This window comes from Entelurus aequoreus, linkage group LG08, assembly GCF_033978785.1.
Source record: "Entelurus aequoreus isolate RoL-2023_Sb linkage group LG08, RoL_Eaeq_v1.1, whole genome shotgun sequence".
NCBI classification, from domain to species: Eukaryota; Metazoa; Chordata; class Actinopteri; order Syngnathiformes; family Syngnathidae; genus Entelurus; species Entelurus aequoreus.
Genome location: NC_084738.1, coordinates 49,761,869 through 49,777,751, shown reverse-complemented (window position 1 = coordinate 49,777,751; position 15,883 = coordinate 49,761,869). Strand labels below are relative to the sequence as shown.

Below are 15,883 nucleotides of genomic sequence, written 5' to 3'. Positions count from 1 at the left end.
TTTAATGACCTTGGCAGGTATAATTGGCTGCTTCTGCTTCCGTATGATACAGAATAGCAGAGCTAGTTAGCTAGCTAGTTCAAATTGATTCACGCTCGGTCATGTTGTTTAATGACTTATTTCTTCAATTAAATGAATATCATACACAACTTCTTCTCAGCACTGTCATTCTCACTCACTTTCTTCATCCCCATGGTTTGAAAAAAAGTAAGACGGATTTTTTGCCATTACCTATTGCTAACAAGTAAGACCAGATTTTTTGGTCGGTTCTTACGGGGTTCAACTTTTGCAAAGGTAAAAAAACCGCAGAACATTAATATTTATTTAAAGCATTCTCTTTCACAACAACTATAAACACACAGACAGAGTAAAAAAAAACAGTTTATAACCGTGGGCCATTAGGATATGGAAACTGTCCCATTAGCTTACACTGTTTTTCTACTCTTGCACTGCTGTTCATACTGAAATTTACTGTGCGTTCCGGGCTATAGAGCGCATTGGTATTCAAGTTTAGAAGAAATAAAAAAACATTTTTTAAACCCTATATACCTATAGGTTTTTTATATGTTTTTTTTTTTACTATTTGTTTATATTCTTTTTTTTTGTATTAGTATTATAATTATAATTACTTTTATTGATTTATTTGCTAATATTAGTATTACTCTTGTTTGTTTTGTTTTTGTTTTTTTGCTGTTTTTCTCTATTTTGAGGTGGGGGTGGGGGTGGCATCGTTGGGATATAAACAAAAAAAATATTTTGACATTTAGGGCAGACAATAGATGTATGATGTATGCAAATATGATGTAATGAATGTCTGATGCTGGATGTCAATACAAATTAAATAAGTAAAAAATAAAAATACAAGAAATATATATTAGCAATGCCACAAAACACAATTTTAGATATTCAGCACTGTACTGTTATCTGGCGGCTAACGTTGATAGTGCAACCCCCCAATTTGTCACGTTTCATGTGTCAGGTAAATCGTGACAATTGGGGCCAAATGATTCCCTTCTACTATAACAGAGAAGCCTCCTGTAATACAGTCATGTTCTCTTGTTTGGTGACAATCAAGCACTCTATTACATTTCATTCTAATCTAACCATTATCATTTCCACTTTATATCAGTCTCAAGATAACCCACAGATACAAACCTTATTTACATATTGGATATGTCAAGCAAGCCTCTCAGGACCTTTTAAATTAAAGCTCCATTAGCAACCTATTATGTATGCAGATTATGTAGAAAACACCCATGGCGTACACGATTCATGAGCAATCCAGCTGCCTGAATGAAAAAAAACAACATAGAACCAAAAAGTCATATCTTAGGACCATTTCTCACTGTGAGAATGTCATTACACTAGAGAAAACAAAGGCGGCATGCAGCTGGAGAAGTAATGATCCATGCATTGGCTTTGTACACACATGGGAAGCCACTGATGTGTATATCTTGTGTGTTATTATGCTTTATTGTCTCAGATCACTACACAGGAAAACAGTACAACAATGACAAAAACAAGATTTTATAAGGCCGCTAGTCGCCACACACAAATATCACAATTGACTTTAGTCTGCTTCCTTTCTGAAGTCTCCGAACATAGTAAATCAAAACGTCTTTTTTTTTTCTATCATTTAATACCAATGCATTTCCTCACACCATTCCGAAACGCAACAAATTCAGTTGTTAAATTTCCACATACAGCTGGTTCAGCACTTCTAAAAGCCCATTATTGAAAAAAAAGACCGTTATAGCCTTCATTTCATAGTCTGAAGGAGAACAGAACTTCGACATGCCAGATGGTTGATTCCTAAAATGTAGCTTGGAAAGAGCTTGTGGAAAATGCTCAGAAAGTAGCAAGTCGGTTTTTTTGAAGGCTTTAAAGGGATTTGACTAACGGGGTTGAGTGTCGTGACAAATGTCCTCCATTACAAAATCCTTTCTTTTCAAAACATCAATACAGTGAAACTTTTTTCTTTGCCCAAATTTTGCCCCAGTTTTTATATAACTGCTATCGTCTGGCCAAACATTGTGCATAACAAACTTTGTTTGACAGTGTATTATTGTGCCAAATTGAGAACCCAAACGAAAAAGAAAAACAATCCTACATGTTAGTGACTCAGTCTCTGTGCTTTTTTGCCAAATAACTCACCAGAAAGTTTTGTGCCTCCTCTTCGATAAAGAAGGTAAGAAAAAATGTGAAACTCAAAAAAAGAACTTGAAGAAAAGTTCAAAGGTGGCATCCCTTGGCCATTTTGGCCAATTGGAAGATGCTGGCAGCCATTTAAGGGACCTCAAAAGCTGCTGCAAATGAGCTGAGGCTACTCAGACTTTTGTGGTTTTGGACTAAATTGCAAACTGGACAACCTCTTGGAGACGCTGTCCACGCTGCATGGCAAAGTATGATGAATTTGTGGACCAAATATAGACAATTATAGTAAAAAGTTCAAATTTGTTTTGGCTCGCTCATACATAAACGACAGCGTATGTACTAGAGTTGATGGACAGTTATGCGTTTGTTCCAGCTGGCCGGGACGTTTTCTCCGGTTTATTTTGGGTAAGCACGCCATTTATGTCGAAATAGAATAACTCCAAGTTCCACATTTACAGTGTCAAAGTCACGTCAACCTCACTCTCTTGGCGTCTGTCTGCTTCAATGTTTTACCCTCTGTTTGTTTCTTTAAGCAGCAGCTCATCCTCCATACAGTACAGGACAAACGTTTGGACACACCTTCTCATTCAATGGGTTTTCCTTATTTTCATGACTATTTACATTGTAGATTGTCACTGAAGGCATCAAAACTATGAATGAACAGATGTGGAGTTATGTACTTAACAAAATAAGGTGAAATAACTAAAAACATGTTTTATATTCTAGTTTCTTCAAAATAGCCACTCTTTTCTCTGATTACTGTTTGGCACACTCTTGGCATTCTCTCGATGAGGTAGTCTTCAAGAGGTAGTCACCTGAAAGGGTTTTCACTTCACAGGTGTCATAGTTTTGATGCCTTCAGTGACAATCTACAAATAGTCATGAAAATAAAGAAAACGCATTGAAATGATAAGGTGTGTCCAAACTTTGGGCCTGTACTGTATATTCAACATCAAAAAGATAAGGTTATGAATCCTCATTTGTCCAAAAATAGTCATCTTAATTGTTTATTACCAAGTCTGCCATGATTAGAAAACACTCGCGTTTGTCTCCGGAAATACGAACAAACATTTGTTGCCGGAAGTCGGAAGTGTGCTGCTATGGAAACAGAAATACATGCGCTAAGAAAATGAGTTCAGGTAAGCTTAAAATTACAAAATTCGGCAAATATTCTACATTTCATATTACGAACGTTTCTGTTACTACATTATATAGCTACTTGCAGTGTGTATAAAAAATGTTGACTAAGGGTTTTGAAATTGTTTTGAAGGGCTTCGAAGGCTACAACGGTGATTTCCATTAGCCACCTTTTCCAAGCGTTTTTTTAATCATCTTTAAAATCCTATTAAAAAAGACATGTTTTCTTGTCTCTAATAATGATTGTAAACGATAAGCAAAAAAAAAAAAAAAAAAGTGCAGTTCCCCTTCAAGGAATTTTGTGATTTCAAACAGTGAGTGCACAACAGGGCTAGTCACAGTGTGTCTGTGTGTAAGCAGGGCGGCTGTGTAAGTAGAAGGACAGTTCAGCTATCGTATATTCCGGACTATAAACTGCTACTTTTTTCTTTTTTCCCGAGCTTTGAACCCGGCGCCTTATACAAAGTTGTGGCTAATCTATGGATTTTTCTTTCCTAACGGCTATATTATGGACAGGATTAAGCAAATAAATCAAACAATATACTAAAATTATTCACTTTAAGAAACTGTTCAAACCCACAGTATTTTAAAAAGTACCACGTAGAATAATGCTGATAACTGAGCCTTATTAAAAAAGGAAACCATTCTTTTTCATCTCATATAAGATATCAATGACTTTTCTGTTTTGTTTGATCAACTGTTGTGTTACAGACACCAGTTAAAACAATTAAGGTATTTAAATAAACATTTACAAAATCAACCTATATTAATTTATCATTTCACAACGTACCGGTACATACTGTACCTGAGGATTATAGTCCAGTGCAGGTAATATATGAAAATAAAACGTTTTCTTTTAGAATTTAGTGGGGGCGGTTTATATGCCGGTGCAGTTTATAGTCTAGACTATACAGTAGTTGTTGTTGTTTTGGCTTTGTTATTAAAGAGATAGTTGATCCATCACTCCTTCATTATGTTTATTTGATAAACAGTACTACAGTGGTCACCAACCTTTCAAGCTCAAGATCCCTGGTCTCAGTCATGAACCAATATATGATGTGTTATTATCATCATTAGTCAATGTCAACATTTTGTCTGTCATTTTGTCTTTTGCCGTTTTTCCAATTTTCACCCTTTTTTTTGTTGCTTTGTTTATTTTGTGTACGCAGTGTTTAAGGGCCAATGACAAACGGGTGACAGGCCGCAGATGGCACAAAAAGCCGTACTTTTGGAGCAATGTTCACAAACTCTCTCTGGCTTGTTAACCTCCTGTCCCAAGAGAACCATCTTGATCGTGTTTGAGAGGAGAGTTGTTCGATGTTATATGCTGGAAAAGGTTTGATGTGTGGCAACAGTCCGCCTTAATGTGCTGTGAAAGCTCAATGATTTACTTTTGTATTATGGATGTCATGCAACGCACATTTATGTGCCTGTTGGTCACTCCGGGTGGGAAGTGCACTGACGTCATAATGCATTGATTTTTCTAATATTTATGTGGGACTTGAGTACCAAAAGATCGACTTGTCAATCCAGATCAACGAGTTGGCAACTACTGTGTTCAAAGTGCACACACTTTTACTAAAATATGGACATTTGTCGAGGCTGGATCCCATTATTGATATTTACATTGTTTCTTATAGAAAAATGTGCTTCCATTTACAAATATTTCTATTTACCAACCCACTTAAGTTCGTAAATCGTGATTCCACTGTATTCAAATTATGAATAAGAACTCCTACTTCGTGGACGTTCGCTTATTGCGGCTGGGTTTTGAATCACTTATTAGCAATAAACGATGCACGACTTTACTTAATATTTATCTATTTCCAGTGCATCCGGTCCCTGGTTTATATTGTTTCATATTATGCTGTTTTGTTGTTGTGATGGATAAGTTACCTAAAATTTTACTTTTGATCTCAGCGGTTTGGTCTGTAAATAGAATATTCGCTCGATAACGAGTTATGTGCACATGGTGGAAGACTATGTAGCTACACTGACAATCAATTATCTGTAAGGATCAGAGCAACTTGTCTATCCATTTTCTATGGCAGCAACAGAGACTACTACAGAATGAAGAAAGATTAGGAATCTCACATGGATGAGTTGAAGTCATGAAAGCATTGCTCATAGACAGCATTGACGAGAAGATAGTAAAAGACAAAAAAACAAGTATGGAAGACAAACAACCATTGTTGAAATTCTAGGGAACTGCAAGGACTATCTCCCATGAAAGAAAATAACCGAAGGCAAGTCATTGTACTCACTCAAATAAGGAAAAAACAACTCTTTGATTTGAAGGCTATCAACCTAACCTGACCAGCTCTTGTAAATAGTTAAGGTGTGACCTAGGGTTATACGGTATACCGGTACTAGTATAGTATCACTGTACTAATGAATAAAAAATTGTACTATACTCTGATTGAAAAGTACCTGTTCCCATTTTTTGTCCCTTTTTTTTTTTAACGGGCATGACGGCGCGCCGTCATGTCATGACATTGCTGGGTTTACGAGCAGAGGACCGTGTTTGGCAGCACACGATCACGGAGCACTTACAAGCAGACAGTGTATAGACAGAAAAGGGAGAATGGACGCATTTTAGTCTAAAAACGGACGATAAAGGTGAAGCTATAACACTGAAACGCCCTCAGGAAGAGGTGCTTTAAGACATGGTTAGCAGCTAACATCCATCTGGAGTCTGCAGTGTTTTAGCTACTTCTAAATCACTAATCCTCGCCTCCATGGCGACGAATAAAGTATGTTTCTTAAAAGTATCATCCCTGCAGGACGAGTAATAGCTAAACATGCTTCACTACACACCGTAAGAGGATACCACAGCTCACCGGCAACACCCATAACAAAAGCTAACGCGCCTGAACGTAAACATATGCCATGGTTGGATCTATACCTGACATCCACTGTAATGATACCAAGTACAATAGCGTATCTAGTCGATACTACGATTACATCAATATTTTTTACCGTCACAAAATCTTTTTTCCTTTTTTAAAAATTCATATATTGTTTACAAACTCAGGAAATATGTCCCTGGACACATGAGGTCTTAAATTATGACAAATGTATGATCCTGTAACTACCGTAATTTCCGGACTATAAGCCGCTACTTTTTCCCCTCGTTCTGGTCCATGCGGCTTATACAACAGTGCGGCTTATTTACGGCCTGTTCTTCTCCGACACAGACGAAGAGGATTTCGGTGGTTTTAGTACGCAGGAGGAAGACAATGAAACAATGATTAAAGACTGACTTTTCATATACAGGTAGGCTGGTTATTTTGATAACGTACAGGCGAGCACTTTGTATTACTTTGCACCGTTGTATTATTTGTACTCTGCACGAATGCTGTTCGCCATGTCAAAGATGTGAAAGTTTGATTGAATGATTGAAAGATTTATTGTTAATAAATGGGACGCTTTGCGTTCCCAAACAGTCATCTCTGTCCCGACAATCCCCTCCGTGGTAGCAGGAACCCCTATATAGTGCGGTAATTACACATCAAAACCCTGCGGCTTATAGTCGGGTGCGGCTTATATATGGAGCAATCTGTATTTTCCCCTAAATTTAGCTGGTGCGGCTTATAGTCAGGTGCGGCTTATAGTCCGGAAATTAAGGTAATTGGTATTGGATCGATATCTAAATTTGTGGTATCATCCAAAACTAAAGTAAAGTATCCAAAGAACAAAAGAATAAGTGATTATTACATGTTAACAGAAGTGTAGATCGAACATGTTGAAACGGAAAATAACCAAATATTAACAGCAAATTAACAAGTGGATTCATAATCCATTTTTACAGCTTGTCCTTTACAATTTTGACAAAATAATAGAATGAGAAATGACACAATATGTTACTGCATACTTCAGCAGACTAATTAGGAGCCTTTTTTTGCTTGCTTACTATTAAAAAAAAGTTGTCTAGTATGTTTACTATTTTATTTCAGGCCAAAATTGTTCTTCGATTGCAATAAGAAACATGTTTAATGTACTGTAAGATTTTTTGTCAAAATAAAGCCGATAATGCATTTTTTGTGGTCCCCTTTATTTAGAGAAGTATCGAAATATATTTTGGTACCAATACCGGTACCAAAATATTGGTATCGGGTCAACCATAGTGTGACATGAACTGAAGAAGATTTACGAGAGTTAAGTTGATCAAGCGTCCTCCACAAATCGCTTACCTTTTTCAAGTGCAGCCTTACAAACGTCCGAAAGAACCTAACATTTACAATATTTGTATCATTGTGGTCGGAATAAGAAATGATTTAACAAAAAATCATGATTAGAATTTGTTGTATTATTTTGGTTTTATCACATAATGATAATTATGCAACGCACCCCTTTTCAGCTGCAACAATATGATAACTCTTACCAGGTTGGAAGCTCCTCGCACAGTTTCTGGATTGAGCATGACGATCTCAGTGGTCACATGACCTTCCACAGCTTCTGCCATTTGCTCCACTGTACAGTTGATGGAAGGGTCCTTAATTTTAAACCAGTTGTCTGCGTACCAGCCAATGAGGAACCACACGTATTTCTTTCCATACAGCTTTTCCTTGTAGACCTGCAGAGGGACAGAGCTTCAGTGGGAGGGACAGCATATGACTCATGCGCAACTGTGATGGGAATTAATTTCTATTTAGGGGAGGGCGACACAAGCTGGGCAGTAGATTTTATACTCTCCCTTTCCCCTTGTCTTAGCCCTAAACACTTAGTTTTGCATGTTCACGTCAATCAAGTGGTGTGCAATTACTCCGTCAGGTAAGGGCCCTCGAAACGAGCTCGGTTACCTCCAGATTTGGATTGAGCCGAATCCGAATTCTCCCTCTTACGCCTTCCCCCGTTGTTTTACCGTCCTCCTTGGCCCTGAAAATTGAGTGCCATGGAGAAATGTTGTAAATACGCCCCGAGGAATTTGGATGTCGCTTGAGCCTCGCTACGTCATCAACCCTCGCAGTGACGTAACGCAGATGCGACAAATGTTTGTTTACTCTCAAGATGCCGTTGCACGTAATGTTTGCTTGGGATCTTTTTATTTTCTTATTTCCTCTCTACTTTAAGAAGAAGACAGTTCAGAAGACAATGATTTCCGTGAAATATCTAAATGCTGGCGCAACATCTTACGGTATGTAAAATGTGTTTTATGCAGTGAAATTATTATATGTAAGCTTGAGCTAGGTTTTATGAAATCCACTATTTAACTTATTTCATCCATTTTTTTAACTCATACTCTTGTGATTCATTTGTTAGCAGTATAGCACTCAATATCTAGGGAGGTACCCGAGCTCACTTTGTTTTGAGGGCTAACACTTGGCCACTTGATTGACATGAACACGCTAAACCAAGTGTTTAGGGCAAAGACAAGGGGAAAGGCAGAGTATTCCGATTGGGCCTTTGTCTATTTACTTAGTATGCTATGTTCTGAATATAACAGATGATTCTGATTGCACTTTGACTGTTCAATTAAATAATTCATATTTAAAAAATATTTTTTAATGTTATTGGGTTTTGCAGTACTAACCGCCAAAATCTCCACTTGAGAGAATAATTTATATGCCCTTGGGTTCTCTTTTATTGCTTCAAATGCCAAGCATTGTTAAGGTACTTTATTATAACATTTCAAAAACCCATCAGATTTTACAGAGGCCTTAAAAATGACAAGGACTGCAGAGTATTCCTGTGCGTATTCTGTGCATTCTACCTAAAATGTATTTAGTTGAAAATCCAACTTGAAGGATAGCCACGGCAATGTTAATTTTCTACAAATTGTCTACACGTACAAACATAATAGCTGGAGCTCTATTGTTGTTGTTGTGCCTGCCCTTACAATACCTTATTAGTCCATTAATTAATTGTTTAGATGTTGATCAGGTGTGTTCTATGACACAGATTTTGGAATAATGGTGTCCTGTGATAACATTCACTGACTTTATACTACCATTCAACTACAGTCAACCCTGTCTATAGCAACCAATCAAGGGTAACAGCAAAGTGTCCACTAGAGAGAAGTAGGCAGCCACTTTAAACTTGCGGCCATCTTAATTTTTTCGGCCAATACCTTTAAATGTTTTTTTATCTTGCGTGTTAGATTGGGTAAGACAAATAGCACTTGTTGGGAAATCCTCATTCACACAGACACAAGAGCAGAGTTGACTAATAAATCGAATAACTTGATTCTTATCTGTTCGATCTTTACACATCCTGTTCAACTTTTATCTGGCATTTGTCTAAAAGTTTGATATCTTTCTAATAATATATATGTATATTTAAGAAATAAGTGTACAGTTACTGAAATTTGCAGCATTACTAGCCTAACAAAGGAACTAATTAGCATCGCTAACACCCACCTTTATAACAAACGCAGACAATCTCGAAAGGAGAATGAACCGAAAGGAAATAGCTGCTGCCTACTAATATTTTGAAAGTTTAGGGAAAGTGCTTGTTGGCACGGGCTTGTGTGCAGAAGTAAATGTAGTACATAGGGCACCGCCCCGTATGTGAATATCCCTAATAGGTATCAAGCGAGTGTCTTCATTTAATGCCGTTGCTTGCTATCTAGATCGGCTGAATAGATAGAACATGGCCGTCAAAGACACGGCGGTACCAAACGTGCGGTTACTTTGAATGCAGAGTGTGTCTGCCGAAGCTAACTGTCCACCAGTGTCGCCAGCCTCTTCAGGTAAGAAAAATTAAACATGATATTAGTGACCTTGAAAGGGAGTAAAAAACTATTCTGGGATGCAAAATAAGTGGCTGCGCTCAATTTCCGAACTTACTGTTGTCTTTGGAGTGCCTAAATGTGTTCATACAGAGAATTACGACAAAATACAGTGCGCTGCCAGTACCCAGCTGTAGCACTAAAGTGAGTGTGCATTAATGGGCTGTGTCTCAAATCCAGCACTTCCACCATTACTGGCTTGAATAGGTATACTGTGTCCAATTTGTCAGTGTAGTGCTGTCTCAAATCGATTAGCAGCATGTTTTTTTTTCTGTATGTAACTTTCCACCGCGACCGGTTGCTCCTCAGATGACATTATTTCCAGTTTGTCCCTCCCCTTTCACTTTGTAGTCAACATAGCGACATTCACCGTTTTGGGTAATCTGAGTCGGACATGTGGGTACTGACAGCAGTACTTCTCAGTAGGAGTGTAATGGAGGCCAGCCAGTGTGGCTGGGCCATGTGTTCGGTAGTAAACCTCACTCCCAGAGGACTTTAAGAGTGTGATGGCTGCTGTGTTAGCGAGCCCAGGCTTTTAGCTCGGTTGATGGTCCCCTGCCTTTATCCCATTCGACACAGGGACGCGAACCCTGGTCGTCTGCATGAGAGGCGAGTGTGCTGCCCACCGAGCTAAAAGCTAACTCGGCGGCTAGCTTGAAGATTTCAGGGAGTGCGGTTTACTAACATACACATGGCGCATACTTATGTAATCAAATACGTTTGTGAGTGTAAGTATGAAAGTGCACAATTTGAGAAACAGCTATCGACCCTTATGACATCTTGGATACATACCGATGGGGAGGGAATAACTTACAATAACGTCGTCGGCTGAGGCACAACCAGTATCGGTGGAAAAACTGAAGAAGAAGAAACTGGTAAATAATGTGATTGTCATTTTTGTCAAGTTCGCAATGACAGTAATCGATTATGTGACAGAACTACTCAGTGTCTAGTGAGATCGGTAGGTTGTGAGTTCAAACCCCGGCCGAGTCATACCAAAATCTATAAAAATGGGACCCATTACCTCCCTGCTTGGCACTCAGCATCAAGGGTTGGAATTGGGGGTTAAATCACCAACAATTATTCCCGGGCGCGGCCACCGCTGCTACCCACTGCTCCCCTCACCTCCCAGGGGGTGATCAAGGGTGATGGGTCAAATGCAGAGAATAACTTCGTAGTGTGTGTGTGACAATCATTGGTACTTTAACTTTAACTACATTACCAACATTTGCGAACTGAGGAATAAAGTACACTGTGAACACTGTATTCAACTGTACTGACAGAAGTATTGGATTTGAGATGCCGCCAAATGGCACAAAATACATGAACACTTTAATTTAATTATGAACTGGTAGTCTCATTCTAAATAAATACCATACAATAACATTATATTCCAAGCATTTACCTCACAAAAGACCTTCCTGGCTTCAGTCTCATAGAAGAGGCCAACAATGATTCGGGCATCTTGACGCTTAGGAATGTGAGAAAGAAAAGAACAGTCACCCACGGGGCTGGACATGAAAAGAACAGTATAACAGGATTCACAATCAGGATGTGGGGGACACAGGAGCCAACACAGCAGTAGTTCTTCTCTCCACTGGTGATAGTCATGCTGTTGCCATGGTTTCCATTCCACGAACTAATTAATCTTGTGCATTAAACTAGGCCGGCATGTGTGGCGAGGTCACTCTTAGGGGAACTGCACTTTTTTTTGGAACTTTGCCTATCATGCACAATCATTATGACAGACAAGAACACATCTTTTCTTTTTTTACGATTTTAAAGACGATAAAAAAACGCGGCTAACAGGAGTCACCGTTGTAGCCTTTAAAACCCTCAAAAAATATATAATATTATATATGCTATATATGTATATATAATGTAATGACAGACACGACCATAACAATATGTAGTATGTACAATATTTACCGTATTTTGGTATTTTTATGCGCAACCGGAACTAATCCTTCAGCGCATTTATTTCCGTTTCCATAGCAGCACACTTCCCACTTCCTGCAAGAAATGTGTTCCTACTCCAGAATTAATGCAGCACATCACCGTACACTACAGCACATGAAATGTGGGCTAATATTTTACAGATACTGTAATATGATTGTTCATGTTTTTTTCAGTACAAATTGGTGTTCTATCGAAGTGTTGTGCATTACAAACTCAAACACGTTTTGTGTTGTTGCAGAAGCTAGCTTATTTCTTGCCGTAGTTAGCTTTTACGGCTAATACCCAGTGGCGTGCGGTGAGGTTAATGTCTGGTGAGGCACGACTGCATCATCACAGTCAGATTTACAAACATATGAACCTGCAGTGCAGGTGTACCTAATGTCGTGTCCCTGTGGTCGTTCGCGGCTCCTGCAGCGCGAGCATTGTAGTTTTTGCACTTTTTGGCTTCTTGTTAAGTGACTTTTTTTGAGTGGATTCGGTCTTGATACGTGGAGGGTTTGGGTGTGGGCTTTGGTTGGTGTGGCGCTCCCGTCGGGCGGTGCATTCTGCGGCGGGAGTGTTAACCGGCACCAGGAGGCGGGGTTATGAGACGAGCCTCACACAGTGTGTCTTGGCAGCAGATTAATGATCGCTCAGCACTAAAAATACGTTACACACATACAGTTGTTGACAAAATACACTGTACATTATATACCTCAGCTAACTAAACTATGGAAATGTATAATATAATTCATATAGCAATACAGTCTCACTGCACAGCAGGCCAGCAGTTAGCCGAGTCATTGCGCAATCCATGGTGAGGCACAAGTGCCTCAACTGGCTGCTGATTACCGCACCGTCTCCTCAGTATTTGAATGGCAAATGTGAAAATGAAAATAAAAATAATCTAAAACTGGTGAAGTTAAATGGAAAATAACTTTAGTATAATCACTGGATACATATAACAATTTAATAATTTTTTTTTTTTTTTTTACTTTTTTTTTTCTTTCCATGATGGCAGGTGAGGCCCCGCCTCCCCTGCCTCTAGTGACGGCACGCCACTGCTAATACCGTAGCATTGCGATGTGTTACTACACTAGCAAATGAGCTTTTCAATGTTGGGTCTTACAATAACAATGTCGCAACAGCTTGGTTATTATACAGGTTATGGAACGTAAGTTAAGTATTGTTGACGGTTACATTTTTTTGGCAAACCGTCAAAAAGATATAGAGATATATTTAGGGGCAGGACACTTCACCTTTGCCCCCAATGCCGCTCACACTGGTGAATGAATGATGATTGATGGGTGGTGGTCTGAGGGGCCGTAGCCGCAAACTGGCTGCCACACTTCCATCAAGCTACCCCAGAGCAGCTGGGGCTACAAATGTAGCTTACCACCACCAGGTGTGAATGAATGATGGGTTCTCACTTCTCTGTGAAGCGCTTTAAGTCTCTAGAAAAGCGCTATATAAATTGAATCCATTATTATTATTATTATTATTATTATTATATCCGCTGACGTAATACTTCGGAAAAATGGCACAAATTGAGAAGATTCCAAATGGCTTGTTTGTAGGAAGTATAAAGAAGGCAATATTAGTTGAAAAAATCTCTGCAAAAATCTCATGGTTTGATTTAAATTTTTTGGGACCTACACAGATTCCAAATACACAAAAACAAAGTTTTGCATAATAGGTTCCGTTTAACTGGGGATATGATCAGGACGGTGGAAGTGAGACTTGGAAAACACTTTTCAATCCCATTGACCTTCCGTAGAGGAAGCAGAGACTGAGGACGCAAACACAGATATGTTCATCACTATGGCTGAGGTATCTAAATTACAGGTGGAGCAACTCAAAAGTTCCTCTGTTTCCATGATGGGGCCTTTGCTAAAACCTGTATTATCTGTGGGTGTAATGTGCCACTCCAGCAGCTGGAACTCAGCCAAGACTTGGCTTTAACTTGTTTGGAACTTAACTGCCATTCAGCATGCAGGAGAACTTTTGAATGGATACTACTGTAGTCGTAAAATTCCTCAGTGGCAAGGGTGAACGAGTTTCGCCATTAATTCCTCAAGACTCTGAATGCTATGGGACTGTCTGGTTGACAAGTGTTTTCAAACATTGCGTGGAAAATATCTCTGGATTGACCGGCTTGGGTGTTGTAATTTTTTAAGGGAAAGTATTATCCAGAGTGCTGTAGAGAAGAGTACAGGAAATACGGTTTACGTCCTGGTTGCACCCTTGCAAGGTGCATGTGAGTTTGTTTAACATGCCCCACATGCACTTTGTGGACTTGTAAAATACATTTAATTGTGTCCCTTGTGGTGCCTCCTATGGTGTGGTGAGGGCTGCTGCATGGGTGGCAAAGAGGTCTTGCTTCAGGTGGAGGAGTACAAATATCTCAGAGTCTTCATGCAAATGAGAGAAGCCTGGAATGTGCGCTTGACAGGTGGATCAGTGCAGCATCAACAGTGTAGCATACTGTTTGTTCACCAATGTAGTGAAGGGAGACCTGAGCCAGAAGCTCCCAACTTACTGGTCGATCGGGCCACGAGCTTTGGGTAATGCTTTAGGGTAATGACCGAAAGAGTAATATAAGCAGCTGAAATTCCTCTGCAAGATAGTTAGACTCTTAGAGATATTATGAGGAACTTGGTCAACCGGGATAAACTCGAATTAGAGGCACTGCTCCTTCACATCCAGAGGCCAGTTGAGGTGGCTTCAATCAATCAATCAATCAATCAATCAATCAATCAAGGTTTATTTGTATAGCACCTTACAAAATCACAATGTTGCACACAGTGCTTTAGAGGACCAATAAGTTAAAATCAAGTAAAACGACGCATATTAAAACAGTAAAAAACAAACACACAAAAATAAAAGATTTAATTCTGATGCCTGGGAATGCTCCGGGCATACCCAGCTGTGTGGAGGCCCCATGTGTAGACCTACCACATGCTAGACGGACAATGTCTCGAAGCTGGCCTGGGAACACACTGGCGTTTCTACAAAGTAACTGGAAGCCACAGACGGGTAATTATGGGCTTCCCGTATGGCTCCAGTGCATGGATGGATGCAGAACCCTCATGCTAACTGACTAATGTAATTTGACATCAACAAAATGAGCACTGATTTGTTTGTTATGTTCAGCCTGAGTGCAAGTAAACCAGTGGATTTTATTGGTCATGAGTCTTGTTGTGATGCAAGCCCTTTCTTTTTTTTTTCTTTTCATTTTGACTCAAAGACACATTGCAGTGACTGCTGGCCTGATCTCTTACAGATACATAAAGACAACACAGTATTTTTTTTTCTAGATTATTTTCACAAATGCAGTATGTCAAAAGCAACCAGATAATTAGCTAAAGAAAACGTGTCACATTTAGTCTGGTGGTATTGGGGTCCAGCGGTCAACTGGTTGCCTTTGTGCTTTTATGGTAATTATTACATAACACTTATATCAATGAACTCAAGATCAGTGTGTGGCAAATTACTTTTAAAAAGCTATTAATTATAGTAATTTGTTACTAATCTTCAATATACATACCCCTTTACCAAAATCCCCAATGTAGGTGCGAAGGAACATTTTTATTTGTTTTGGGTATGTCTTGCTCTCCTGACTTTTGTGGTCATCAAACAATAAAAAAAAAAAAAAAGACTAATGAGACTTCTCTGACTTGCAAGATTAAGGTCCCATGGTGGCTTGGAGGTAATGTAGTTGTTTGTCTGTTAGTCAGCATCTTAACGTTATGGGCGGATATTCATCAAACTTTCAAAAAATGTTTGAAATGGTAAAAGGGACAAGTCATTACATTTTTGGCGGTGATACAAATTATTTCTACAATGTTACCCTACGTTTATAGTGCTACAACTTCTGTGTATGTGTATGCTAGTGACCCTGCAGACAGCAGACACAAATACAAT

At 39.0% G+C, this 15,883-nt stretch overlaps 1 protein-coding gene across 2 annotated transcripts in view; it reads right to left on the bottom strand.

Annotated features, from left to right (window-relative positions):
• Window positions 1–15,883, bottom strand: part of LOC133656006 (gamma-aminobutyric acid type B receptor subunit 1-like) — a 507,931-nt gene that overhangs the window by 198,110 nt on the left and 293,938 nt on the right. For both annotated transcript variants that reach the window (XM_062056726.1, XM_062056725.1), the window contains 2 exons: window positions 11,427–11,492; window positions 7,676–7,867 (listed from right to left, as the gene is read on the bottom strand). In XM_062056726.1, coding sequence (XP_061912710.1) covers window positions 7,676–7,867; window positions 11,427–11,492 — 258 coding nt within the window. The remainder of the gene's footprint in view (window positions 1–7,675; window positions 7,868–11,426; window positions 11,493–15,883) is intronic.